The sequence below is a fragment of the Nannospalax galili genome, unplaced genomic scaffold, assembly GCF_000622305.1.
Source record: "Nannospalax galili isolate Female #2095 unplaced genomic scaffold, S.galili_v1.0 scaffold762, whole genome shotgun sequence".
NCBI classification, from domain to species: domain Eukaryota; kingdom Metazoa; phylum Chordata; class Mammalia; order Rodentia; family Spalacidae; genus Nannospalax; species Nannospalax galili.
In genome coordinates, this window is record NW_008350126.1 from 3,447,069 (window position 1) to 3,474,746 (window position 27,678).

General features: G+C 45.9%; 1 protein-coding gene across 1 annotated transcript in view; it reads left to right on the forward strand.

The window, feature by feature from the left end:
- The window catches only part of Nfil3 (nuclear factor, interleukin 3 regulated), a 17,625-nt gene extending 1,650 nt beyond the window's left edge, over window positions 1–15,975 (forward strand). Inside the window, exon 2 of the mRNA XM_029570522.1 lies at window positions 14,154–15,975. Coding sequence (XP_029426382.1) covers window positions 14,319–15,707 — 1,389 coding nt within the window. The 5' untranslated portion in view covers window positions 14,154–14,318 and the 3' untranslated portion in view covers window positions 15,708–15,975. The remainder of the gene's footprint in view (window positions 1–14,153) is intronic.
- Window positions 15,976–27,678: the final 11,703 nt, after the last annotated feature.

Here is a 27,678-nt window from a genome sequence, read left to right on the forward strand (position 1 = left end):
CGCCACCTTAAGGTGGCTGCTTTGATTGCAGCGCCCCGGCGCCGGCACGTAGTCCTGGCTGCCGCGCTCCCCCCCCCGCCACCCCCCGCCGCTGTTGCATAATGTCTCTGGATTTCGGGAAAATTGATGTTTCAGTGGAGGAGAGCGCGCCAGGGCGGCGCAGCGGAGACCGAGCCCTCTGGCCGCAGGACATCGCGCCCTGCTCTCCCGGGGGCTCTCCGGGCTGGGTCCCCTCTCCCGGCCGGCGGCGTGAGGAGGGGGAGGGTTGAGTCCCGGGGAATCGTCTTGATTTGCTTGTTGAGGAGGGTTGGGAGAGCGAACGGTGACGGCATTCGGAGATGCCTGCGCGGCGTTTGTGTCAGGCGCTAGGTCTGCACCGACGTTTTCCACCCTGGTTGTCGTCAGCGTGTTTTACAAGCCCTGGGGAAGCTGGAGGGATGTGTCCTTTCTTACATTGCATAATCGGTCCGCGGTGAAACGTTGGCACCGAGGACCCGCTGATGTGGGAATTTGCGCGTGTGTGTGCCGTGGTTTGTTCATTTCAGTGCGGCGTAGGCTTTAGATCCTTATTTACATCTCTGTGTCTTCCCAAATAAGCATGTTTTTAAAATGCTGCTACGAAATTCACAAGAAGGAAAAATTCCTAGGGTTGTACACTGACGGGGGCGGGGAGGCGTTTCTTAAACGTTCTGAGGTGTTATTTTTAAATCGGGGACGAGCCATTGTGACGTTTGCCTCCCCACCTTCCCTACTGGAGTGCGTTCCATGCCATCAGCCCTTTTTTCTCACCTTCTCGTCTTGTTTTTTTTTTTTTTTTTTTTTTTTTTTTTTTTTTTTTTTTTTTTTTTTTACGACAAGACATCACATTAATAGATTCCTGGAAATGTTACGTATTATGTAACTGCCGAATTTGCGGGCTGTTGAGCATAGAGAGAGAGACCTAATTACGTGATTTTATAATCTTGCCACAAAGAAAGTATGGCATTCTCAGTGTTCAAGAATGCCACTATCAACAGGGTTTTTTTCTTTCTTTTTTTAAGGATGTTTTAAACTGGAAAGTAGACGACCGGTTCAGCGTTGACTTAGCTCATGCTTCCCAAATGTATGTCTTTTGCCCTAAATAAAATGTGCGTTTTTCTAAATTTAGCTCTATCACTAACAATCGTGGCCTCGGTGCTATTTCTGGTTCCTCCAGAGCTCTGTGCAAATACAAGTTCAAGGCCATTTGCTGTAGTTTTAACTCCACGCCTTTGGAGACCTCTGATAAGACTGTATTTTTAGGAAGGCATTTCGCAGAGCCCAGTAACTGCTTGCTGGACGCCGGCCCCATTTATCATTTTAAAGGACACTTTGGGGAACTGCTGCGTTCAGAGACAGCAGGGAATGGCCAAGCGACACCTTCTGTTCTTGGCTTTTGTAAATAACAACAGCTAATGAGGTCAGAAGTATTTCACGTCGTATTTTTTTTCCACCAGACCAGATATGACTTATGGGACGCAGATATAGGTTAGTAGATTGTATTTTTGTCGCTATAACCTAGTTTTATTCATATGGGAATATATGACTATGTGAAGTACTTCTTAGCGTGGCATTTACATAGTTAAAGTGCAGTATTATTTTAAGGGGGGTGGGGACGAATTCTAGGGATTCACCCCTGGAGCAAATTGTTACCCCAATTTCAGCCGTTCTCCAAGACACAGCAGTTGTACAAGGCCCCCTAGCTGCAGACCCTGACCCACTTTGCAAGCCGGGGTGGGAACCCTAGGCCTGTAGGGGGGCTGCGCGGCGCCACCTTCCGATTGCACCTTGGGGATCGGGTCCCTGGGCCCCTCGCTTCTCTCCCGCGGGCTAGGGGCGCGTCTGGAGATGGCGGGCCGGGACCTCGGGCCAGGACGCACCCCTGGGGCTGCCGCCGGACGCGCCTGGCGGTGGCCCGCGCGCCTCCCTGCCCCCTCCCCGCATTCCTTTGTTCTGGCGCGGGGGTCCTCGCGGCGCCGAGGCCCCGCTGCGCCGCCCACCCGGCGGGAGGTGGGGGCGCGGCCGCGGAGCGGGGCGGAGGCTCACCCGGCCGGAGCTCAGCGATGCGCTCCCCGGGGCGGGAGGCTGGAGGCGGAGACCGGCCTCCAGGCGGTGCAGCCTCGGCCGGGCACAGACTCCTACTCTCCGCACCGCGAGCTTCAACCCCACTGACACCATTGTTCCCCGAGTCTTCATATATTTCTGAGCCAGGCGCTTCTCCATTCATGAAGTCCGAACGCATACCTCCAAAAAGCCACAGAAAAGGGGGAGGCAGATTTGATCGCAGTGGAAAGGAAGGCCCTAGCTTGAGCCTGGCCAGTTGAGCCCATATTTTTATTATTTTGTCTTGTATTTTTAGTTTATATTGTCAAAGGCTCAAGTTTATGTGGTCGGGTGTCCCAAGTTCAAAATTAAACACCCACATAGACGCTGCTGCCCCGCTGTAAAAGTACCTCCCTGGGGCTTCGTCGCAGTTGTAGATTTCCCAAGGTGGGCTCCTGATGGCACTCAGGGCAAAGTATCCATGTGCTCTGAGGGTACCCAGCTCAGTTCGCGCTGTGTGGACTACAAACCAGGAACTCAGCTTCAGGGGATATTGAACATCCCTGTGTCGAACCACGGTACCTCTTACTAGACTTTCAGATAGAGAAAACAGATCTGGGAGGTGCAGAGAGAGCCGGTGCTGATGCTGCCTGGGCTTCTGCCCTTACTCCCCACCCCCCATCCCCCCAACACACACATGGTAGTCCCTCCCTGCTCCCTGCGCTCATTCCCACCGCCCTCCGGGAAAACTAAGGACAGAACCGGTGGAGCTGGGCATTTAGGAGAGCTCAGTAAAGGCTTTCTGGGTACTTTAGAGACCAGACTGCTTGTGTATACGCTCACCTTCCTCTACTCAGTCTGAATCTCACATTAAGGATTAGGATTGGTGTTGGTATTGTGCCTGTAGTTTTTTCTTGAGATTCTGTTTTTGTTCCTCAAAACTGTTGACCTGTTAATTTCTGTTATCAGGAGGAGTCAGGTTTTAGGGAGCTGTTTGAAGAAGCAGAAATGAGGAGTTGTCATCACAGGAGCAGTTCAGCCTTTTCCAGACCCCTGGAACTTTCTGTCTTGTGTTCTTGGGCCTGGTCCTGTGCCTGCCTCTAAACCGCTGGTTTGAGATCAGCAGTGGCTGGTGACACAGCCAGCTGTTACAGAGGATGCATGTATCTATGGGGCTGACAACTAAAGGCAGACCCCAGTTGCAATGCTCATACTGGACCCTGTTGATTAACCTAAGAAACCTGGATCTGCATTTGCCCAGGGCAGTGTGGGTTGCCAAAAGGGCTGGATGGGGCCTGTAGGAACTGATCATTCTTCAGAAATAAGAGGGGCTGATTCATAGTAAACACAGCGTGGGGGAACCACTCGGCACCCCTATTTTACAGAGGACAAAACAGGGAGCTCAGAGAAGCTAGTCAACAGCGCAGGCCAGAGCTTAAAAAGATGGGGAGCTCTGCTAGTCATAGCCTCCCCCGACCCTTGTTTCTGTCAACGAGAGTGAGCGAGCTCACTGTATAGTTTGTGAAACAGTTTCCTTTCTTGTGTTTTGGGCTTATCTTGGCAATTCTAGCATCACCATGATGCAACAGCCTGCAAATTAAAGCCCTTTGTGAACAGCAGCCCTAAACACGTTGAGCAAGGCCCCTGACTCACTCTCGCCAGTGGAGTTTTCTAGCTGACCTTGCCGTGGTCATCAGTTAGTTCTGGAGATGCAGGCCTGATTGCAGCGTGGGATGGAAAGGCGCGGTCAGAGTGCTCAGCTTTATTTTTGCCCGACTTAGAAATCACACATACCTCATTATTTCCATTGTAACCCAGATGGCATCGATGCTGTTAAAAGTTGTTTATTTTTAATTTGTATTGAGGAATGAGAGCACGCTTGGGATTCATTTCAAGCATAACAAAACAATGTAATTGAAGTTTCCTATAATGTTCACTTCTTGTTTTTGTCAGGTATGCTGAGTTTCACAGCGTTAGCACATTGTTTGGTATCCTGTTATTTTTCTAAATTATATTTGAGTTGATTTTTATCCAGATCGGACTCACCAGGGAATGTGGAAAGACCCTGACCTTTGATCACAGACATTACATAAGAGTTTTTTCAGTTTCAAAATGAGTTTTTATTACCACCACCCCCAATTATCTCTCACATTTCTTTGCAAGTAACTTTCCTGTAGTTTAAAACGATTTTGTTTCTCATATGGCTTTAATTAGAGTCTGAGCTTGCTTTTTTAAGTTTAGCGGGGATTTACTAGATGCCATTCGTTAATAATCTGGGCTTTGAGGACTTGGTTTCATTGGAGTCGGGGTGTTTATAAGCCTTTCAATTATCAGAACATGGTGTCTTTTATTAACTTTCTAGGGATCTTAAATGTAATTAAGTAGCCTTCAAATAAACCTACTCTATTCATAAGGCACATGGCACAATAAATGGCATTTACAACCATGTGCTGATTGGGAAAGTGAGGGAGAAAGTAAAAAGCCACGCTGGGGAATTGGGACATTCAAGAACTCCCTGCCATGTCCAGCCTCCAGCCCACACCATGTTTTTGTTCTTATTTAGTGTTGGTGGGTTGTTTTTCTTTTCCTCCCATTATGCTGTAAGCTAGTTGGCTTTGGATTGTTTGTGCCCCTGAAGACTTCAGAGTAGACTCAGGATGTAGCTTGTTTGGTGGACTGTTTGTCTAGCATGTGGGAAACCCAGGGTTCAATCTTTCAAACTCCAGCACCCCATAAACTGGTATGGTAGTATATACTACAACCCCAGTATTCAAGAGGGAAAGCCAGGAAGAAGCTCAAGGTCATTTCCAAGTGAAAAGGAAAGATTTCAGAGAAGTTACTAAACTGATCAATTATCTAAAATTTCACAAAGGGACTGGAGAGATGGCTCAGTGGTTAAGAGCACTAGCTGCTTTTGCAGAGAACCTGAGTTCACTTCCCAGCACCCACAGCTGGCAGCTCAGAGCTGCCTATAACTCCACCTCCAGGGGATCTGACACCCTCTGACCTCCACAACACCCTCTTCTGACCCTCACAGGCACCCTTACACATGTAGCAAACACACAGTCAATACACATAAAATATTTTTTAAATTTATTTTTACAAAATAGTTGTGGTTCCTTTGAAGTTTCTGTAGGTTTTTTAAAAAAAAATCATTCCTGTGCCCCTTCCCCAAATCCTCACTACTTTCCCTCTGTGGGCTCTGTTTTCCCAAGCTGTGAAGTTACTTGTTCGAATTCCTAAGTGTGTGCATCCTGTTTGTGCCTGTCTTCAAAGTCATTGCATTATGTTACAAACACTTGTCTCCTATGGAGACTGTCAGTTAACCTAGTTCGTATTTCAATTAGCAAATTGCACAGGTACTCTAATAAAATGCAAGGTTCTCATCCAATTTATTAAGTTTAAATCTAATTTTCAAGTAATCCTTTGTTGAACTTGGAATATTTTCCTTTAGCATAAGCTGGATCTGGTTTTGACACATTTATTTACAGATACATCCGAACTGAAAAAAGTAGGTCAGTCTGCTGCTGGCATAGGCTAGGTTCTGGCAGTGTGAGGGATGGTGTATATGTGTGTGCCCCATGTGTGTACCAAGCATATGTTTTTCCTGTGTGTACTTGAGACAGCTGAGTTGACTGCAGGCCCTTAGCTAGGCACTCACAAACCTTGAGTGTTGCATTCTTAATTTTAGGTCTTTTCTGGGGCCTGTGAGATGGCTTGGTGCGTAAAAGTCCTTCAAAAACGTGATGACCTGGGAGCTGGAGAGATGGCTCAGCAAGTTTATGAGCACCGACTGCTCTTGCAGAGTACCCTAGTTCAATTCCCAGCTAAACAACTGTCCCTAATTCCAGTTCCAGGGGAATCCAACTCCCTCTTCTGACCTTTGTGGGCATTGCACAACATGGGTGCACTTACATGCATGCAGGCAATACCTTCATACACATAAAATTTTGTTTTTAAAATGATACTTGATGACATGAATTGAATCCCCAGATCTCATCCTAAAAGGAGAAGCCCAACTCCTGAAAGTTGTGCTCTGATCCCACATTTGTGCCCACATTCAACACAATAATAGTAAATTACATAAGTAAATAAATAAAAGGGTTTTTTTTTTTTTTTTAAGTAGGCATGTGGCTCAGTTGGTAGAGTACTTGACTAGCATGCCAAAACCCTGGGTTCAGTCCCCCAGCATTGCATAAACTGTGTGGTGGCACACACCTGTAATCTCAGCACTCAGGAGTAGAGGCAGGAAGATCATCAGTTCAAGGTCATCAGCTATACCAAGAATTGGAGGCCAGCCTGGGATACATGAGACCAAATCTCAAAAACAAAACAAAACCCCGAAACAACAAAAAGCCTTTCTAGTCTGGTGCAGTGGGGGCAGGAGGATCCAGAGTTCAAGGCCAGCAGGGCTATATAGCTCCTACCTCAAAAAATAAATATGTAAAAAGCATTTTTCTTTTTGTTCAATTAGCAAAATACCTGGCAACTTCAGGTTTCTGTGTTTCATCAATTTCCTCTTTGATTTTACACATGAATTCTTTTTTTATTTTACCTTTTAAACAGTTTATTTTTCTTATCCATAAAGAGAAATGAAACATTTTATTAACAAGCATGTCTTAGATTTTACCCAAAGTAGTAGAAAATGTAGTTAGCATTGTGCTGGGATTGTTTAGCTTAAAAGTATCAAGAGCTGGGGCTGGAGAGATAGCTCAGCGGTTAAGAGCACTGACTGCTCTTGTAGAGTGACCCAGGTTCAATTCCCAGCACCCACATGGTGGCTACAAACCGTCCTTAACTCCAGTTCCAGGGGAATCCGAAGCCCTCTTCTGACCTCCACAGCATTGCACGACCTGGGTGCACTCACATTTTTAAAAAGTATCAAGAGCTATTGACAGATAGATTGGTTTATTTTTTCATTTCATGAAAATAGCAGTTACCTAAGAAACAAGCAACCTCAGTTTAGTGGGGGAGATGCTTTGTGTTGAAACATAACTTGAGTTTACTTTGAGAACAGTTTTTTCCTTTAATGTCAATGCTGACATCTAGGAAAATGAGCATCACATTTGGAGGCTAGAGGGAAAATGAGATATTTCTATAAGGACTTTTCACGTACTTCAAAGGACTTACTAAAGTGACCAATTATTTTTTTCAACAGTTTCAAGAATAGTAATAGTCCTCATTTTTAACTTTCTGTAGATTTTTTTTAAAGGCAGGCATTCCTTTTCTACTCCCTCTCTCCCCGAAAAAACCACATAACCCTAAGCTCTCTGTTGTAAGCCTATTTCTCAAGGCTTGAAGTTAGTTACTTGAGTGCTATTTTTTTTTTCTTTTTTTCTTTTTTGCATTGGCAGAATTGTATAATCACAGTATGCAATAGAAGCAGTTTGTCACAAAGCTTACCTCTAAGGAGGTAATTAGTACACTGTGCTTGTAGAGGATTCTGATATCTAAACTCAAGGAAGATTTTCTGTGCTTGAAACAGAATGCTTCTTTTCTGATTGTATAGTCTGAATTGTCACAATTTACATCTGAGAAGTCAGAGACAGGGAACATGCATTTCTGCTATAAATACAGGAAATCCCTCAAGGGGGCCTAGAGAGATGGCTCTAAGATTTAAGAGCACTGGCTGCCCTTGCAGAGGACCCAGGTTTGGTTCCCCACATGGTGACTAACAACCATTCATAACAACACTTCCAGGGGATCCGACACCCTCCATAGGCATTTCATGCACATGATGTACTCACATACATGTAGGCAAAACACTCGTACACATAAAATTTAAAAAGAAACTCTTCAAAGATAAATTTGGTCTAGAATTTATGTTATCGTGTTGGATTCTCTTATAGAATTTTTTAGGTGAAGTCTTAATTGCAGAGTATTCAGGTCATCTGACTTAAATAAACTCTGAGAATCTGGGCTTATGAAATACAGCTCCTACCTGTAGCCTCAGTGTGACAGGTTATAAAAAGGCATGTGGTGTTGTCAGTGTCTTCCAAGGTAGGTGTGGGAAAGTATGTCAACCAGATGTCGAGACGCCTGCTCTTAAATTTCTCTTTTTTATTTGTGTCTTTTAGAAGCAGTTGTATCGTCTAGTGGGTGTAACGAAGTTAATGGTGCTAAATGCACTAGCATCATAGAATCGGCATTTCGTGTCAGTTATTCACCAAAAAAGAAACATAAACAGTGACTAATGTACCCCAGCATTCTGTGTTGATTTCAGATGGTGACACACAGGTGAAGTCATGCTTAGATTAGTCATAAAGGAAGATACTGGCATCCGAATTGGAGTCGCTGGGCCAGCATAAAAAACTGCTGGTGATTTTAGGAAGCATCCTCAACTGGGCTGGAGAGATGGCTCAGTGGGTAAAAGTGCCTGCTGTTGAGAGTGAGGATCTGAAGCCACGTGAAAGCCAAGCACAGCAGTGCACACTTATAATCCCAGTGCTGGGGAGACAGAAACCAGAAACAGGCAGACCCTGGAGTCTCACTGGCCACCAGTCTAGCAGAGATAGGACTCTTCAAGCTCATTGAGAGACTGTTTCAAAAACAGGTAGAGAAGCAGTAGAGCAAAGGCATCCCTCTTTTGGCCCTTGCCTTCACAGAGACCCATACGCACAGGTACCACACTTACTATAATTAGAACCAGTCAAAAGATATTGTCAGCAATATTCATCCTACATCCATTACTGAGGGACATAGACTCCAGAGCCATCTCTGCTTTTAATTGCTGTGTGATCTCTGCTTAGTTGCTCAGCCTATCTTTTAGCTGAGTCCTCTACAGAATTATTGGATCAGAGGATCAGAGAAACACTGTCCCCTTGTTGAAAATGAATACACTTTTGGTTTTGTTTTACAGATATTAACGGGTAGAAAGGTGGCTCAGTGGTTAAGAATGCATATTACTCCTAACCGAGGACCCAAGTTTGGCTCCCGGTACCCATGTCCGGCAGCTCACAACCACCTGTAACTCCAGCTCCAGGGAGGCAGGTGTGGTGGCACCCAGGAGACTGAGGCAAGATGATCACATGTTCAAGGCCCAGAGCTGTATGTCTTTCCCTCTATTTTAACTTAGGTAGGGCTCGGGAAGTTAAAATTGGCCACTCTGCTTCTGCTCTGGGCAGTCCTGGGTGTGCTGCTGGCAAGTGGGGTGTGAGCATCACATTCATGGTGCCTTCCTGTTCCCAGATCAGGCGGGACGGATGAAGGATGGCTAGGTACAGCCGAGACTGGATGGTGGGATGTAGTAAGAGTGTAGGGAGGATCCTGTGGGGTCCAGCTGGGCTGGGGTCTCCACTTGGATATCATATGGATGGTGAATCACCAGGCATGCAGCTTTTCCGCTTCGAGCCTTGTTTTCCCTGTGAAGATGGTTATGCTAAAGGTTCATGACCTGGATTGGGTCAGGCCCCAGTGCCTATGGCTTAATAAATCCTCAATCAATGGCATCTGTTGTGGTTGGCTTTGTTATGATCACAGCCACTGGCATCACCAGAGCTCACACTCCAGACTCTATCATGAATGAAGTCCAAGCAAGTGCCTCAAGTCTGTCTGTGCTCTTCAGTTTGGCACCTACACTGCCTGCAAAGCCTGGATTCCTGGGGACTTGGCTTCTGGCTCTTGAGCTCCTCGGTCTAGCTCAGTGCCCAGTAAGCAAGTGCTCCATATATGGTAACCAAGTAACCAACAAGGGAAACTCCCTGTCTATAAGTGAAATAGCTCCTTTAGAATTCACATAGCATAAACTTAAAACATCCAAAAAGATTTGTCATTAGAAAAATCTCCTACATAGTGAGTAGTTGGGGCTGGGTGGTGGCTTGATAGCAAGCACAAGGACCTGAGTTCAGTCCCCAGCACCTACCTTAAAAAGTGGGAGTGGTGACAGGTGCTAACAATCCCAGCACTGGTGAGGTAGAGACGGGGGTCCCTGGGGCTCAATCAACCAGCCTAACCTACTAGGTGAGCTCCAGTCCTGTCTAAAAAAACAAAGTAGACAGAGTCCTGAGAAACAACACCAGAGGTTGTCCTCTGGCCCACACATGTGCACCCACACACACATTCACTCATACACATTCATAAAAAATTAAAAACAGATGGGTGAGCACCTAAGTTTATTGCTAGAATACAGATGTTTTTACATTTTAAAATTTATTTTTATTTTGTGTGTACAGGTCTTTTGCCTGTATGTGTGTGAGTGTACCACATGCATGCAGTACCCACAGAAACCAGAAGAGGGCATCAGATCCCCTGGAGCTGGAATTAGGGACAATTGTTAGCTGCCATGAGGGTTCTGAGAACCAGACCTGGGTCCTCTGCAAGAGCAACCAGTGCTCTTAACTGCTGAACCAATTCTCCAGCCCTTAGAATACAAATATTTTATTTATTTATTTTTTATTTTTATTTTTTTGAGACAGAATCTCCCTGTAGCTCCAACTGGTCTCAATATGTAGACCAGTCTGGCCTTAAACTCACAGAGATCTGCCTGCCTCTGCCTCCCTAGTGCTGGAATTAAAGACGGGCACCACCACACCCTGCCAGAATACAAATATTTTCATTTCTGCCCTGCAGTCCTCTTCAGTCTGGTTAGATGTAAACACATGGAAAGATACACAGTGTATGAAATCAGTGCCTTCCCATCGTCCTGCAGTGCTGATAAACTCTTTCCACCCTTGTATGATTGTTTGGTGAATAACGTCATGGAAAAATATCTACAAATAGTGTGTGGTAATTTGCCCACTGAGCTGTAGAGGCTCTGAGGCTGTCTAGACTCTTGGAGACAGGGAGTGGGATTCAAATAAGAAGAGTAAGAATGAACCAGGCCTTCTGTAGACCTCGATGTACAATGAAATTGGAGAGATAGGTAGAACATACCATCCTTAGATACCAGGAGAAAGGGGTGAAGGAAACAGATGGGCTGAGTTGTATGTGGAAGGGTATGTGTGCATGTGTGTGCATGTGTTGACAGAGGTCAACTTCAGGTATCATTTTTCAGGAGTGGTCCATCTTGTTTTTTTGTTTTGGTTTTTTTTTTAAACTTTATGCATATGAGTATTTTGCCTGCATGTTGGTAAACGCATCACATGCATGCAGTGCCCTCAACAGGCCAGAAGAAGGGGCCTCATCCCCTAGAACTGGAGTTATGATGGTTGAGATAGGCTCTCAGCTGGGACCTGGGGCTGGCTGAACATGCTATGCTGACTCAGCCAACTCCAGGGTCTGCTTGTCTCCGCTGCCTCAGCACCTGCTTTGTAAGTTAGTCCCACCTTGCCCAATTTTTTATGAGGGTTCTGAAGCCTGAATTTAGGTCTTCATGCTTACAAGGCAAGAGCTTTACCAACTGAGTCATCTCCCCAACCATGGAACTGATCTTAGTTAAATGATATTAGCTCCCTGCTCAGGCTCCCCCCCCCCCCCCCCCCCCCAAAAAAAAAGCCACCAGATCCGTACCACCAGCACAGGGTATGGATCTTGTCTTGGAGACAGGTGGGTGCAAAGGTCTCTGAGCTCAGTTGATGTAGACAGACTACAAGAAGTGTAAGGAGAGCAATTAAAGAATGGTGGGGCGTGTAAATGAAATATGATTTGTTTTTCAAGGAAGGAAATGCATGGAAGAAAAAAACACCCCAGAAAGAGTGTACAAGGGAATGTGTGATGTTTAAAAACTGGAAGTTGCAAAAAAAGCAGTACCTCTGGATATAGTGGAGATCTGGAGGTCTCTTTGGCAAAGATCAAGGTCGTTTGGACTGCAGTCTTCTCCAGTTTTGCCACCGGCTCATTTCACTTCGTGGTGGGGACCTAAGTGACAGCATACCAACAGCAGCAGGAGGAGCGCCCCCTGCAGGGTATAGAGGAAAGTGGGTTTCCATTTTGAAGGCCTACACAGAAGTGATAGAAAATCATGTTTGGCTAAGCAATGGAAAGGTGCCATTTTGGCAGCATTCCAGCCTGTGGTGATGCTTTCCTTGCAGTGGTGCCTGTTAAAGGGTCCCTGTCAAAAGACAAACTGAAGCCTGCTCTTAGTAAGCACAGGCTTCCCTGAGCCGGGAGCTACTCAACTGCGTTGGTCTAGTTTGATGGACAGAGCTGTGGTGTGACACCTCCCTCTTTATGACCTTGAGATTCTTCCTGCAGCATGGAAAAGGCAAAAGCAGCAGGCAGGCTTGCATAGTTGGTAAAAGTAAACTCACTAGTCATTATAGAACTGTGAGTGAGAGGCTGAGAAGATGGCTCAGTCTCTAAGGTGTTTGCCAGACAGGCATGAAGAACTGAGTTTGATCTTAGAACCCATGTACAAAAGCTGGGCACAGTGTAGTGCATTCCTGTAATTCTGGAGCTCTGGAGTTTGAGACAGCAGATCTCTGGGGCTCTGTGACCCACTAGGCAAGTTTCAGTTCAGTGAAAGACTGTCAAAAAAACAAGGAGGAGAGAGCTGAGGACCAACAGCTGAGGTTGACCTCTGGCTAAACGCATACATGTGCAGGCATACATACCGGAATACACACACACACACACACACACACACACACACACACACACACACACACACACACACACACACACACGTGCATGCGCACCACACACATATACACATGAACTGTATGAGAAAGAAATGCTGCCATGAAGCATTTCAAGATGGCATGGCTCCATACACAAAGTGATGTGGAATGGTTGTGTACATCTGCTTTATAGATAGCACTGAGAGTCAAAGTCAGACCCAAAACCACCATGAAGGAGTGTTATCGGTATATAAGGATTTATTATCTTGTGGCAAAGCTAACGTATAGGGGCCGGGAGTATAGCCCACTACAAAATAACTAAACGGTGAAAAGGTGCAGAATACTTCTCCAGCACATCCCTGGGCTCTGTCCTCAGTGCAACCAAAAAAGAAAAAAGTGTGAGGCCAAATTCATTTTATAAATATTTCACTCATGGGAGTGGAAACTAGTTAATGATTCCATTTTTCAGTTCTTACGTTTTAATTGAAACTAATCAGTAAAACTGGAAGAACTACTTTCCAGAATTATATTCTCTAGTTTTGAAGTAATACTGGCTTTCGAGAGGACATTGTTTTTTTTTAAAAAAAAAAAAAGTTTCTCTGACTAGTAATTGTTTTAATCCAAAGCTGAAATCTATTAAACAAAATTTTTAGCATCCCCCCCACCCCCCAAGCATTGTGGTTGCTTCAGTCTTGAATGTCTGATCACTGAGCCTGAGGGAATCATAGGCACCTTACATTTAGAATCTTACAAGCATAGGTGCTTCTAGCAGCCTGGTGGTAAGGCGGGGAGAGCCCCCAGGGAACACTAGGCACTCTGGGGTAAGACAGCAGGGTTCACAGATATTAAAGGAATTTACTTAGCCAAATTCCTCCAGAGAGACACAGTGACATAAACTTTATCTAGCAGTGTGTAGGTTCTGGTCAGGAACTCACCATGAAGAGCCATCTGTCCTTTCCTCCCCAAAATGGGCTATCCTGTGTACTGCACTCCACCTTATCTCTATTAAACACAGTCCCAGGATAAAGGAGAGGGGAGGAGGGAGGAATGGGTGGATCGATGGATGCATGGATAGATGGGGATAGAAGGAACGATAGATGGATGGGTAGATGGGTAGTAAAGGGAGAGATGAATGAATGGGTGACTAGAACAAGAGAAAAAGGGAGGGGTAGATGAATGGATAGAGGAATGATGGGTGGGTAGATGGATAAATGAGGAGGGAGGGATGGATGAGTGGGTGGGTAGATGGGTGGGTGGAGAGAAGGAAGAGGAGGGATGGGTGGGTAGATGGATGAATAGGGGAGGGAGGGATGGTAAGTGGGTGGAGGGAGAGATGGATGGATGGATGAATGGGTGGGTGGGAGAAAGAAGAGGAGGGATGGGTAGTTATATGGATGGATAGGAGAGGGAGAGGTAGCTGACTGACTCATTTGAGAGAGGTTCTTTATAGCTTCCCATGGAGGTATTTGTGTACTTACAGCCCTTTCCAGCTGTTCCTTATTTGAGCCTGTAATCCCTAGCTCTTCAGCACAGTCCCCCTTACAGCTGTCAACACACATCTGTCCCAGTGGCTCACTATCTTTTTGTTTATTGCAGATAACCAAGACTACCCTGCTCCACTCGGTGAAAGGCTCCTGACAGTTTTATCCTGGATCCTAAGGCAGAAGGAATGGAGGTAAAGGTGCAATTTTTCAAACCTGTGAGAGTACCAGGAAAGTGACTGTTCTCCTCTACTCCTTCAATAGAGTAAGGTCATTTCTGATGCAGCTGAGGAAAATGCAGACCATCAAAAAGGAGCCGGCATCCCTGGATCCTTCCAGCAGCTCGGACAAGATGATGGTGCTGAATCCTGCGTTGGCCGAAGTGGCCGAGGACCTGACTGCAAGTGAAGAGATGCTCCTGAATGAAGGGAGCATGGGGAAAAACAAATCCTCCGCATGTCGGAGGAAACGGGAGTTTATTCCCGATGAGAAGAAGGACGCCATGTACTGGGAGAAAAGGCGGAAAAACAATGAAGCCGCCAAAAGATCTCGGGAAAAGCGCAGGCTCAACGACCTGGTTTTGGAGAACAAGCTAATTGCACTAGGAGAAGAAAATGCCACTTTAAAAGCCGAGCTGCTCTCCCTGAAATTAAAGTTTGGTTTAATTAGCTCCACAGCATATGCCCAAGAGATCCAGAAACTCAGTAATTCCACAGCTGTATATTTTCAAGACTACCAGACATCCAAGGCTGCCGTGAGCTCATTTGTGGATGAGCATGAGCCTGCGCTGGTGGCCGGGAGCTGCATCTCTGTCATCAAGCACTCTCCCCAGAGTTCACTGTCTGATGTGTCTGAGGTGTCTTCAGTGGAGCACACACAGGAAAGTCCTGCGCAGGGCGGCTGCCGGAGCCCTGAGAACAAGTTCCCCATCATCAAACAGGAGCCTGTGGAGCTGGAGAGCTTCACCAGGGAACCCAGGGAGGAGCGGGGTGCCTATGCCACCTCCATCTACCAGAACTACATGGGGAGCTCTTTCTCTACCTACTCCCACTCCCCACCTCTCCTGCAAGTCAATAGATCCTCCAGTAACTCCCCGAGAACTTCAGAGGCCGATGAGGGTGTCGTGGGCAAGTCCTCTGATGGAGAAGATGAACAGCAGGTGCCCAAGGGCCCTATCCATTCTCCAGTGGAGCTGCAACGGGTGCACGCCACAGTGGTTAAGGTTCCTGAAGTAAACCCCTCTGCCTTGCCACACAAGCTCCGGATCAAAGCCAAGGCCATGCAGATCAAAGTGGAGGCCTTGGACAACGATTTTGAGGGCATACAGAAACTCTCCTCCCCTGCCGATGTGGTGTCCAAAAGACACTTTGACCTGGAGAAGCATGGTGCCCCTGGTATGGTCCATTCCTCCCTCCCTCCTTTCTCAGTGCAGGTGACGAACATTCAAGATTGGTCTCTCAAATCAGAACACTGGCAACATAAAGAACTGAATGGTAAAACTCAGAGTAGCTTCAAAACGAGAGTGATGGAAGTCAAAGACAGTGGCTATAAAGTTTCTGAAGCTGAGAATTTGTATTTGAAGCGGGGGATAGCAAACTTATCTGCAGAGGTGGTCTCACTGAAGAGACTCATAGCCACACAGCCCATCTCAGCCTCGGACTCTGGGTAAATGCTACTGATTGAACTGCGTGTGGATGAGGAGGATGCCGCTGGTACCATGCTGTATTTCCACTGGACCTCTGATGTCATTTCACTGTAATGTGCACACGGTGTCTGTCTGGTGTCTGTGTGTGCACATGCTGAAGACTCAATGCTGTCACTCTGCCTGGTGTGTAGTCAGATAACCCGCACAGAGGCTGTACATATCGAACATTATTTTGCTCTATTATAAAGTGTGTACGTTGCCAGTTTCAATAAAGGATTGGTGACACACAGCATGGGCTCCATTCCAGTTGATTTGATGGAAACAGAAAAATCCACTTAAGTTTTCTAAAGTAGAGGCTAGAAAGATGACTTTGGGTAAGGTGCTTCCCGCACAAGCATGAGGACATGGGTTCAGTCCCCAGCATGCATATGAAAAGCCAGGTGCAGAGGCTCACAACTTGGGGAGGCAGGGCATGGAGATAGGTGGATCCCTGGGGCTCACTGGCCAGCCAGACTAGCCTAACTGGCAAGCTCCAGGTGCAGTAAGAGACCCTAATAAAGTGGAGGATGATTGAGGAGGACACCGACATTGACCTCTGTCCTCCACACATACTGACACAAAAAAGATACATAGTGAATTATTCTACATTTTACTTAATGTCGCCTCCCCAGAATGAGGGAAAACTGAAATATAAATTGAACAAATAATTTGTTTTTCCAAGCAATCATGTGCTTAGAAGTCTTCTAAAGAAAGAGGTAAAAGGCCTGGGAACAGAGCTCAGCTGTAGAGCCCAGGGAAGAGGGACAGTAACAGTGAGTGTCTCTGTACTGGGGAGTGGTTCACTAAATCATCACCCATTGGATAGTTTTCCTTAGGACCACGTTTCTTTAAAGTAGGAATCTCTTAAGTGGTTTGGTGCCGGCCTTGCCTTAGTCACCTCCCTTTTAAGCATGACACATGGTGCAGGGGGCTGAGTCATGACCCACTTTACTGGATGAAAAACTGTGTTCAAGAGCAGATGAAGGCTGAGGCTGGAGATGATTTTTACATTACTCTAAAGCCTAACAGTTCTGGAGTGAGACCATCTAGGGAGTTAAGCTATATACTGTTTTTATGTAGTTTAAGGAATTTCCAAGAATCTATCAGTTACCACATGCCAACAACTATATATTCTGAATATGTTTATTGACTTTTTAAATGACTTGTTCATGGGCTAGAAATGTAATTCGGTGGCAAAAGCACTTGCCTGGCACACGTAAGGCCGCAGTCTCCATCCCCATCATCTCAGGGGAACAAATGATGTATTGATGAGAAATAGAAATAATGCCTCTCCGTGCTTTAGACATTAGAAATTATAACATACGGGTCTAGAAAGCATCATCCCAAGAAGCAAGTGCCATCAGATACAAGCCCAATGTGCTCTGCTGTGGGGGTGGCGGGTGTCCCGTGGGTGGATGATAGACGGTGTCTCAGTAGGTCATTCCTCACGTGAGCACTGTTTCCACACTGACCTTTCTGTCCTTGATGTTGGTAACCTGTGCACAGTGACTCAGTCTTGCTCTTCACCTGTGCCACACTGGCACTAAAGCACCCGGAGGCAGGACACCAGGGAGCCCCACTGAGTCTTTCTGACTGTCCACATGCAGTGCAGGTTGGTGCTTGTTAAACTAGCTGCCCTGCATTTTCAGATTTTTACAAACTCTGGTGCTTTGGGTTCAGGGAACTTCCTGCACCAGATGTAAACACACATACACACCCACGCCACCCACTTTATTCTTTGGCTCTGACCTCCATGTCCGTCCAGGGTTTTGCCGCTAGAGCCATGTGTGGCTGGGTGAGGCTCTCCACCTCGCTCCTCAGTCTTAGGACAGGCTGAGCTGAGGCCTGAGGCAGAGTCAACTGCAGCAAGCAGGGCTAACAGAACGAAGTCAAGACCCAAAAGGAAGCAAAGGAGCAGGGCTGATGGACAGAAGAGAGTTAGGACCCAGAATGCTTTGAGAGCCTAGAATGAAGAGGATGACTCAAACAAGATAGGCTGCAGTAGAGTCAGGATGTATGTAAACTTTTCCTATGTGGAAAAAATACTGAGGGGTACAGGTTGTAGCGTTTGGTAGAGTGCTAGCCTAGTTCAGGCAAGGCCTGTTTTCAATCCTCAGCACTACAAAACAAAACAAAATCCACAATAAAGAGAAAAACAATAAAATAATTAACAATGGTGGAGGTGGGGTATGCCCTTCAAGCTTGCTGTGAGTCAGTTCCCTGTGAAATAACAGGTTATATCAGTGCTGACAGCATCCAAACAGACAGCTGCCCCCTGTCTGCAGAGCGCACATAATAAGTGTAACAGAAAACATCCTAAAGGGGGCTAGACATATGGCTCAGAGGTTAAGAGTACTTGCTGCTCTTCAGAAGACCCGAGTTTGGTTCCTAGCATCCATTTCTGGTGGTTCACAGTCTCTAGCTCCAGGGCACTGTCTCCTGTCCTCACACTCAAGCACAGATACAATAATAAATTTATTAAATTAAATAATATAAATCTTAAGGAAAGCATTATGAAGGTGTTGCGGGGTTGCAGTCATGAGGACTGTGAGAAAACTTGGTCAGTTATCCAGGAATGGGGTGCGCTTACACTGAGGTGCCAAAAGGGGCGAAAAACATAACGGAAAGATCTCGTTCTGAAGAATTTTGTTTCCAGAACAGTGATGAAGAGTACTGAACTCAGGCCACAGCACCTTCCCAACCTTGGTTACTGCTATTTGGGCTCCAGGGGATTCGCCCGCTGCCCCCACCTTCAAAGTAAAGACCACAGAGTGTGGCCTCCATGCCCAGCTTGCCTCCCAGATTCATTGCCAGATATGAGCAAGTCACTGAGAATGTCACACCTGGGTACTTTGTCTCTGTTCTTTACTGTCACTTTGCTTTAGCATCTCAAGGACCTACATTATCATTGAGGTAATAGTTGTTCCTCCTCAAAAATAAAAGGAACCTCACTGACCTTCCATGAACCAAAGAAATAGTTAAATAAATAAATAATCACTTCTTTTATAGACTACCAGCGGGAATCACTCCCTAGCCCTTAAAAGTTATTTTAAAAATGAATTGTTTGGGAGGTGGAGGCCAGAGGATCAGTAGTTAAAGGTCATCGTCAACTATGTAACAAGTTCCTGGCCACATCAGATCCTCAAACACAAAAATATGGATTATTTCTAGAATCTTCTATTGATTATTGTCCAACTGACCACAGGTAACCAAATCTGTGCATAAAGAGTGGTCACTGTGCCAAGACTCTGAGAGGCTATGTTGCCTAAGCTTCCCCAGCAGCCAGTGGTGCAGTCCCCATGATTCAAGGCCTGTGCCTGAACAAGGAGGATGACCAGGAGCCAACATGGGACGCAATATGAGTGTCTATGGGAGGAAGAGAGAAATTTAAAGGTCTTTTAGATAGCCTTTAAATTCAGGTACAATGGCACATGCCTGTAATCCCAGTAATCGGAAGGCCAAGGTAGGAGGATTACAAGTTTATGGCCAGCCTAGGCTTCATAGCAAGAACCTGTCTGAAGTAAAAACAACAGAAAACTACTATTGAAGCATCTACATTTCTATTATATAATAGCTGTATAATAGGCTTAGCTTTTACCTTCAATGGAGGAAATACTCCATAATCAAAACAGCTCATATGTGTGTGGTTCTTACAGGTTCTATGGCTGCCCACACATAGTACCTTCTGAACTCTGAGCCCTCATCAGGGGATTCTGTCACATGGGCATCGTTAATTAAAACATTTTAAGCTATTGTGTTAGGGACAGGGGATGAGGCTTGGTTAATAGAATACTTACCTGGTGTGTATGCAGCCCTAGGTTCCATCTCCAGCACTGCACATGCCTGTAATCCAGCACACAGAAGGTAGAGGCAGGAGAATCAGAAGTTCAAGGTGACCCTTTGTTTCATAGGGGGTTTGAGGTCAGACTGGGCTAAGAACATTTTCTCCAAAAAATAATTACACAGACACGTTGTAATTTAAAACCTGGTAGCTATTAAGGTCTATTTTGAAAACTAAGTCCTTGTTGGAATCCCCTTGGAAGGAACAGGAGTCATTGAAGTAATATGACCACTGATGATCTGGGCTATGTCCCATCAGCCACTTGGACCAGGAAATTTCAAATGAAAACACTTGCCATGAAAGGGAAGTTGTTGAGGTCCCAGAGTACCAGTAAGGCTAGAGGAAGAGCTAGAATGTCATGAGAAGGGTACTTGGCATACAGTTGGTTTTTGGCAGTGCCCCCACAGAGGAAGCTGGTACGGATTCTAGAGGACAAAAGGAAAGGCTGGATTTAGGAAGTTATAGATAGAGGAGGAAGCACAATGGACAGTGGGAGGTGACAGGAGCCTCTTGAATCAGGAGAGCCTCAAGGCTGCTGTTGGCTGAGTAGTGAAAGTATGTGGAGACTGGCAGGGAGCAGAGCCTGCGTATACTTCAGCCAAGTGTTTCCCGCAGGGCTAATGCTGCTTCACTCACTTAAAAAGGAAAAGGTGACTTTGGCAAGAATTAAGTCCCTTTGGAGAAGAACTTGGAGGCAGGTGAGCTGGCTCAGTGGGTAAGGGCACCTGCTGCCAAGCCTGACAACCAGAGCTTGATCCCTGGGGCCCACATGGTAGAAAGAGAGAACCAACCCCTGCAAGGCGTCCTCTGACCTGCACACACATGTTGTAGTACAAATGTATTATTTAAATATAAAAAAGTTCAAGACTAAAAAAGAAAGAATGTGGAAGAAATCACGAGATTAGAAAGGAGGGGTAAAGGAAGTTGTTCAGCAGTAATATAGAGCAATTAGAAATGAGGAATGGGCAGAAGCCTCAGGATGGGTAAACCTGGAAGTGAGCAGACATCTCAGTTTAACAAGGGTTTTTAAAGTTACATTCTATCAGCTCTGTCAGACTTCCAGGGACAGGAAGCTTTGTGAAGCAAGACCAAGAATACCCTTGGGGACTCAGGGAAAAACAAAACCTCCTGTCAGTGCCCCAACCCCCAAAACTGGTTAGTTGCTTTGCAGAGAAAAAAAGGAAGTGGTGGGAGTGGGGCCTTGTGTATTTTAGGGGATAGGACAAGCAGAGCTTGGGGTGGATGGGATAAAGAGAAGGCTGGGCCACTGTAGACCCACAGTGGGTGGACAACCACAGGATCCTGAAGACCAACTGTGTAACTTAGAAGTGTTTCCATGATAGGGTGGAAATGGGCAAAAATACTTCACTTCTTCAGTTTTCAGTAAGTCCTCCTACACTCGAATGCTTCCTGGGAGTACTCTTTGCTCCTTTGCTGGGCTGTACATTTGGATCAGCGTACTGCAGAGAGGCAGCTCCATTACTGTAAGCTGGAGCCCAAGGCCATGTCTGCAAGGTCTGGAGGGAGACCATAGCCATGTTTCCTAGTTAGCATTAACTGTCAACTTGACACAGCCTAGAATCACATGAAAAAAGAATCTCAATTGAGTGACTGTCTATAAGATTGATCTATAGGCTTGTCTATGAGGGACTGTCTTGAGGGCCCATCCCACTGTGGGTGAGTCCTGGACTGTATAAAGAAGTTAGCTGAGCAGGAATGAGCCAGAGAGCAAGCCACCAACCAAGCAGTGCTCTTCCATGGTTTCTGCCTTCAAGTTCCTGCTTGAATTCCTGCCCTGACTTCCCTTAGTAATGGATTGTGACTTGGAAGTGTAAGCCAAATAAACCCTTTCCTCCCCAAGTTGCTTTGATCAGAGTGTTTTTATCTCAGCAACAGAATGAAACTAGAAAAACCATATCACCAAGACTCAGGAGTCTTACCTAGAGCTCTCCGTAGGGATCAGTGAAGATAACTGCCTTAAAGATCCACTTCTGTGCCACAGTTCTGTGCTGAGTGGCAGCCGAAAGCTAGCAAAGACAGACAGCCTCTCCTTTTGAGCAGTTTTCAATTAGCTTGTGTAAGATCAAAATACTCCAAGTAAGGGCAGCCAGGAGAGGTCACTACAAAGGGTGTGTGAAAAGAGCACTCCTGTTGCTGGAAATGCTAGGGCTTCTAAGCCTGGGCTCTGGCAGCCCTAACAAGCTAGACTGAGCCAGTCTCCTTAATAGGCCAATAAAAGAGCCAAGCAATAGTGAAAAGCAGGGAGAGGAGATTTCCTCAAAGTGGTATATTGGGAAGAGAAACAAAGAGGTACCTAAGACCACCCCCACCCCTCACCCCACGGTCCATTTTTGGGATTCTGACAGGAGGTTTGGGTTTAAATAGAGGGCAAGAGGCATACAAACAAAGCAGTCTTGGTCAAGGTGTGGCCCTGCCCATCACAGTTGTCTTGATCCCAGTCTCCCTGGCAAGCTATCTGATGAGTTGTCAGAACTTCATGAAATCTCTTCCTGGGAGACAAGTTCCTCTTCTGACTGACATCAGGGCTTCGAGCTTTCCCTTCCCACAGCAGGAGATTCTTGGGGAAATAGTGATTATTTGAGGTCTGTTGTTCCAGTAGTCTGAGAGCCAAAGGGAGGGGCACAGGTATGTCTAGAATATCTCCTCTGCTGTCAGGATGGCTACATACCAACCAAGCAGACTCAGCACTGCACTTGTGCACAGGGAACTAAGTGGTCATGTGGTAAGTGAACCTGGGTTACAGAATGGGACATTCAGATTGGAGGGAAGAAGGGCAGAACAGGGAGAACCACAGAGTGATGACTCAGTCAATAATTGCCCTCATATACCATGATGATCTCTTAAGACTATTGTCTCGTCACATCACATAGTTTGTGTAGATATATGTTCTCTTCAAGGTTCCCACGGTACCCTAATTGCCTAGCAGCACATTTCTCAGAATGCGTCCCCATCAGTAGGTGACTGATGACTTACTACCGTTGTGAAGAGAAGCAACTGAGGTATTCTGCATCACTGGAGAAGTGAATTTTGAGGCTTAATAAGAAATAAACTTCACGAATGGGGGTGGGGAGATGGCTCAGTCAAGTATCTGTTGCAGAAGCACAAAGACCCAAGTTCTGGTCCCCACACCAAGGATAAAAACTAGGCATGGCTACATATGTCTATAAGTCTAGCACTTGGGAGGACACACAGACAGATCTTTGGAACATATAGATCAGTCAGTCTAGCCAATAGGTGAGACTCTATCTTAAAAGATAAGGTGGAGAATGGTTGAGGAATGCCCCAACATTGACCTCTGGCTTGCACATGTAAGCCTTCCTGTACTTTCGGAAGTACTTTTTGCCCCTTTTCTGGGCTGTATATCTGGGTCAGCACACTATAGGGCAAGGCAGCTCCCTTGTGGGAGTTCCAAGGCCTTGGCCATGAGGGCTGATTGTGAATTTATTTTATTTCCACCCCTCCCCCCCACATTTACATATTCATAAGTAAACACAGACCCAGCTGCCACAACCTTGGCTTCCAGGCTTAAGAATCTTCCCTCATCCGGTGTGTGGTGCACTCATGTAATCCTAGCACATAGGAGGCAGAGGCAGGGGGATCAGAAGTTCAAAGTCATCTTCAGCTACACAGCAAGTTCAAAGCCAGCCTGGGAAACATGAGACCCAGTCTCACAAATAAAAAAGAAAGAAAGGAAAAAAGAAAGAGAGAAATTCTCTGGTTCACTCAGAAATGTGAGGGAAGTGAGGAGTCTTGGAAAACAGGTCAGCAAAAGAGACTAACAGGATAAAGTAAAGGATGTGGTGAGGGATTTAGATGAACTCGAGAGAGGATTCAGGAACAGTACATGTATCCATCCCTTTCTGTTTCTAAGAACACTGGGTAAGTGCTAAAGAAAAGAGATTGATCTTGGTGTACAGTTCTGGCCCACCAGCAGATTCTCAAGGTGGTAGAGGGTGTTACACACATGGCAGGGGAAAGGAACGCTCATGAGGCATATATGTCCACGTGAACCTCTGTGCACCTGTGGTCTTCCAGATTCTCTCACTTTTCTTATAAAGCTTCCCATCTTCACAGGACTACCTCACTGGCCTGTCTAGTCCTCTTTGCCTCCCAAAGTCCCTGCCTCTAAGTACCACAGTTGGGCTAAGTTTTCATCCTCTTAGTATCTCACCGTGGGGATTAAACTCCATCATAAGCCTCTGGAGGGCAACCCTTTCTGAAGCTCTACAAGTCTATGGAGAAAAGAGTGGTGTGGATGTAGGAACATGGAAAGATCTTGGAAATTCCTGGGTGGGCACAAGGCTGAGCCAACCATTCTGTGATTTGGTCTCAAGGGTCTTGTCAAATCTCTTCAATATGAAGCTCTTCCCAGACAGCTGTGAGAGTTTTGTGAGCCTCCTCATCCCATGAAGAGAGGTGAGCATCAGTGCTCCCAGCTACAACCATGCCAGCAGGGCCAAGGATCATTTTAGAACACCTTTCCTCACCCTGTCACAAGATTGAAATGGCTCAAAGTACGTCGCCAAGCTAACAACTCCCTTCACCTTCAAGGTTTGGGTTTATACTAATTTCTCCCCACACGGGTGCTAGTTGGTCCAGGGAAAGAATGAGAGAGAGAGGAGGAAAGATGTCATGTAGGTAGGAAGAAAGAGAATAAAAAAGAAAAAAAGTAGAAGTGGATTGGGGTGGAGGAGAACAGGTCAGGTTTCTGGATGAGAGGGGAGCAGGTGGGGTCATCCGTTGATGGCTGGTGAGTGTCTGGTGAGTGTCATGTGGGGAGCTCTGTGGAGCTCCTGGACCTGGATCAGAAGCTAATAGTGAGCTAAGGGAAGAGGTTTTTCTCCCACTTCCATAACTTGGTAAACTCTGGAGTTGCTATACAAAAAGCATTCTTATTGGCCAACTCAAGATACTCTCTTTGAAGGCCATGGCAAGGCCAAATTGCTGAGCAGAAAAGAACCCCATGTTTCCATGGTACCAACCTTACATGGCACCTGCTCCACTCTTTCACAGTCATTAGCAACATGCTTAAGTCATTCAGGACTTGGGACCATAACCATCAGGGCTGGAGTGAAGGTATTCTAAAGAGACCTTTGTGCCCCTCTCTTTGGCTGTCAGACTACTGAGACGATGGATTCCCTAAAACTAGAATTTCCCCAGGAATCACATGCTAAGAGAAGGGAAAAACTGAAGCTTACTGCCAGCCAGCTTGTCTCCTGGAAAGGGATTTCACACTGTTCTGGCAACTTGTCAGATCACCTTACAGGAGAGATGGGAACCAAAATGATGATGGGCAGAACAGCATCTTGACCACACCTTGCTTAGTTCTGGATACCTCTTGCTTTCTATTTAAACCTAAGCTTTAGCTGAGTATGGTGGTGATCGCCTTTAATCCCAGCGCTCCGGAGGAAGAGGCAGATGGATCTCTGTAAGACTGAGGCCACCCTGGTCTATATATCATAGCGAGTTTCAGGCCAACTGGAGCTACAGGGAGACCCTGTCAAAAAAATTTAAAAATTAAACAAATAAATCTAAGCCTCTAGTCCAGCTCCTGAAGATGGACTTGTGGAGCCCCTGGACCTCTTTTTTCCTCTTCCCATTGTGGCCACATTGTACATCTCCTTTTCCCGCTTCCCACTGGTCCTTGTTTGTTTAATGGGCTTAGTGAGTCCTAGCTGTTAGGACTGCCAGGCCCAGGCTCTGACCTTAACAACTCCAGTAACAGGACTGACACTAACAGCAACCAGATATTTCTGTACACTCCCCTCGTAAAGACCGAAAGCTGTATCATCTTATGGTCTGCAGTCCAGCTGGGCTTCTGTGTCTGACAACAGAAATATTCTGAAAGTAAGTGGCATCTGCCCTGAACATATACAGACACAGACTTTTTCCCTGTGATGGTTAATATCGATTGTCACCTTGACAGGATCTAGACTCAGGTCTGTAAAGAAGTTTAGTTTGACTTAGTTGAAATGGGAAGATGCTTCCTGAATCTGGGTAGCATCATCCCAGGGAGTCCTGAACTGAATAAAAAGAAAGTGAGCTAATCCTTACCAAGCATCCTCACCCCTCTCTCCTCTTCCGGACTGAAGATGCTGTGCCAGCCACCACATGCTCCTGCTGCCATCCTGTTGTGAGCATTCCTTCCCTGGGGAGACATAAACAATGTCTGCCTTCTCCTTATAAGGTCCTAAGGACAAACCAAAGCATGATTCCACCACATCTCACCCTGGGGGACTAATGAGTTTATTGGGCTTACTTATAGAGCATGGGTGAGGGGTTACTGGGATGTGTATGGGTGACCCTAAGGCAGCTGCAGTGGAAAGTCTTCACCCAGCATATATGATGGTTTCTCTGTAGCACACAGATGTCCCTTTCCAATTAACCTTCCCTAACCCACATACTATAGCACCTACAGAGACCGGAGGCAGATTTGCATACAAATGGCCTGTGAGAACGGCTGGAATCTGTGACCCTCCCTGCCCCCTCCTTCTCTGAGGAAATGTCAGCAGTAACAGGAGGGGTTGTGATGGACTCTTGCAAGCAGCCACAGCTGATCTGATGAAGATGGCAGCAGTTTTGTTTGGAAGACCCCATTCTAAAACACGTACCTCCCCACCATGATGGACTACACCTTCAAACTGTGAGCTAAAATAAACCTTCCTTCCTTAAGTCAATCAGGTATTTTGTCACAGCAGTAAGACAAGTAACTGACACTTTCCCTAAATAATAAAGTATTCAATTTCTATGTCATTTACATTGCAGTAAGTGCTGTGAGTAGTCTAGAAATTGTTGAAGGAGTGACATGCAAATCCTGTGCCATTTTATATAAAACTTAAGCATCTATGGATTTAAATTTTCTCAGGAGCCCTAGAACTGTCTCCAAGGATATCAAGGAACAATTGTAAAGGCATTTAAAATTTATTTGAAAAACTCTTACTTAAGAATGTCAGAGTTCCAGGATGCTCCAACAGCAATGCGCAGACCAAACCTAGGTTATAAATGGTGGATGGGTAATAAAGCTATTTTTTTCTTTTGGTCTTTTTGAGACGGGGCTCCCTGTAGCCCCAGCTGGCCTGGAATCCCCTGTGTAGACCTATTTTTAACCCTCTACAAGAATAAGAAATATCACAAATTATACTTGACTTCGATTTGTAGCTATTTTTGCATTACACCTCACGTGCCACCACCTCACATTTCTATCACTACAGAACAAAACTGGGACCATTACTTGAATAATTCAGGTGAGAGAATTCTGGATCTTAGGAAGTATGAGTGTGTTTTTAGAAAAATACAGATAATTACATTCTATGCCTCACTTGCTGTGAGTACACAAAGCAAGACCAAAGCCTGCAAAACCTAGAAAACTCGTTCTCTTTGGAATCACTCTTGGCAGCACGTGACTGGGCAGAATTAAGAAAAGCACCCCTCTTCCTATTCATTGAGTTTGGAAGTAATTAACCTCAGGCTGGACTGTTCCACAAGGGAGCAAAGTGGGTTATAATAGCTGACAAAAACAGCAAGCAGGCTGGGCTTGTAGCTCAGTGATAGAGTGCTTACTTAGCACTCAAGAGGCCCTGGGTTCAATTCCCTAGTTTGAGCCCCAATATAAAACAAACCAAACAAAACCAGCCACAAGCAGTAGCTAAGCAGAAGAAAATAGAAGGATTGCCTGGTGCTTCTTTGTTTATCAGTTTTACCAGGTTCCCTCACACCCTAGTGGCATATTCTTATCCAAGAAGGTCCGGGGGACTCATGAGGAGATGCCCTTCTTGTTGGCTGAGTCCGAAAGTGGCACATGATGTCAGATGAGGAAAGTCAGAGAGAGTCTGCCCAAGTTTCTCTCTGTCTCTGTCTCTGTCTCTCTTTCTCTCTCTGATAAGCCCTGGTCTCTCTCCCTCTTATAAAGTCACTTGGGTTCAATCACAAGGCTCCACCTGATGACCTTATCTAGCCCTAACCACCTCTACCTCCCAGGGCCCCTCCAGTGGACATCACAGTGGAATTACATTCCCACCCTCTTAACTTTTCAAGATGGGGACTAGATTTCAACACTTGAAGCCATGGAGGAAACTCGAACCGAAGTCATATACA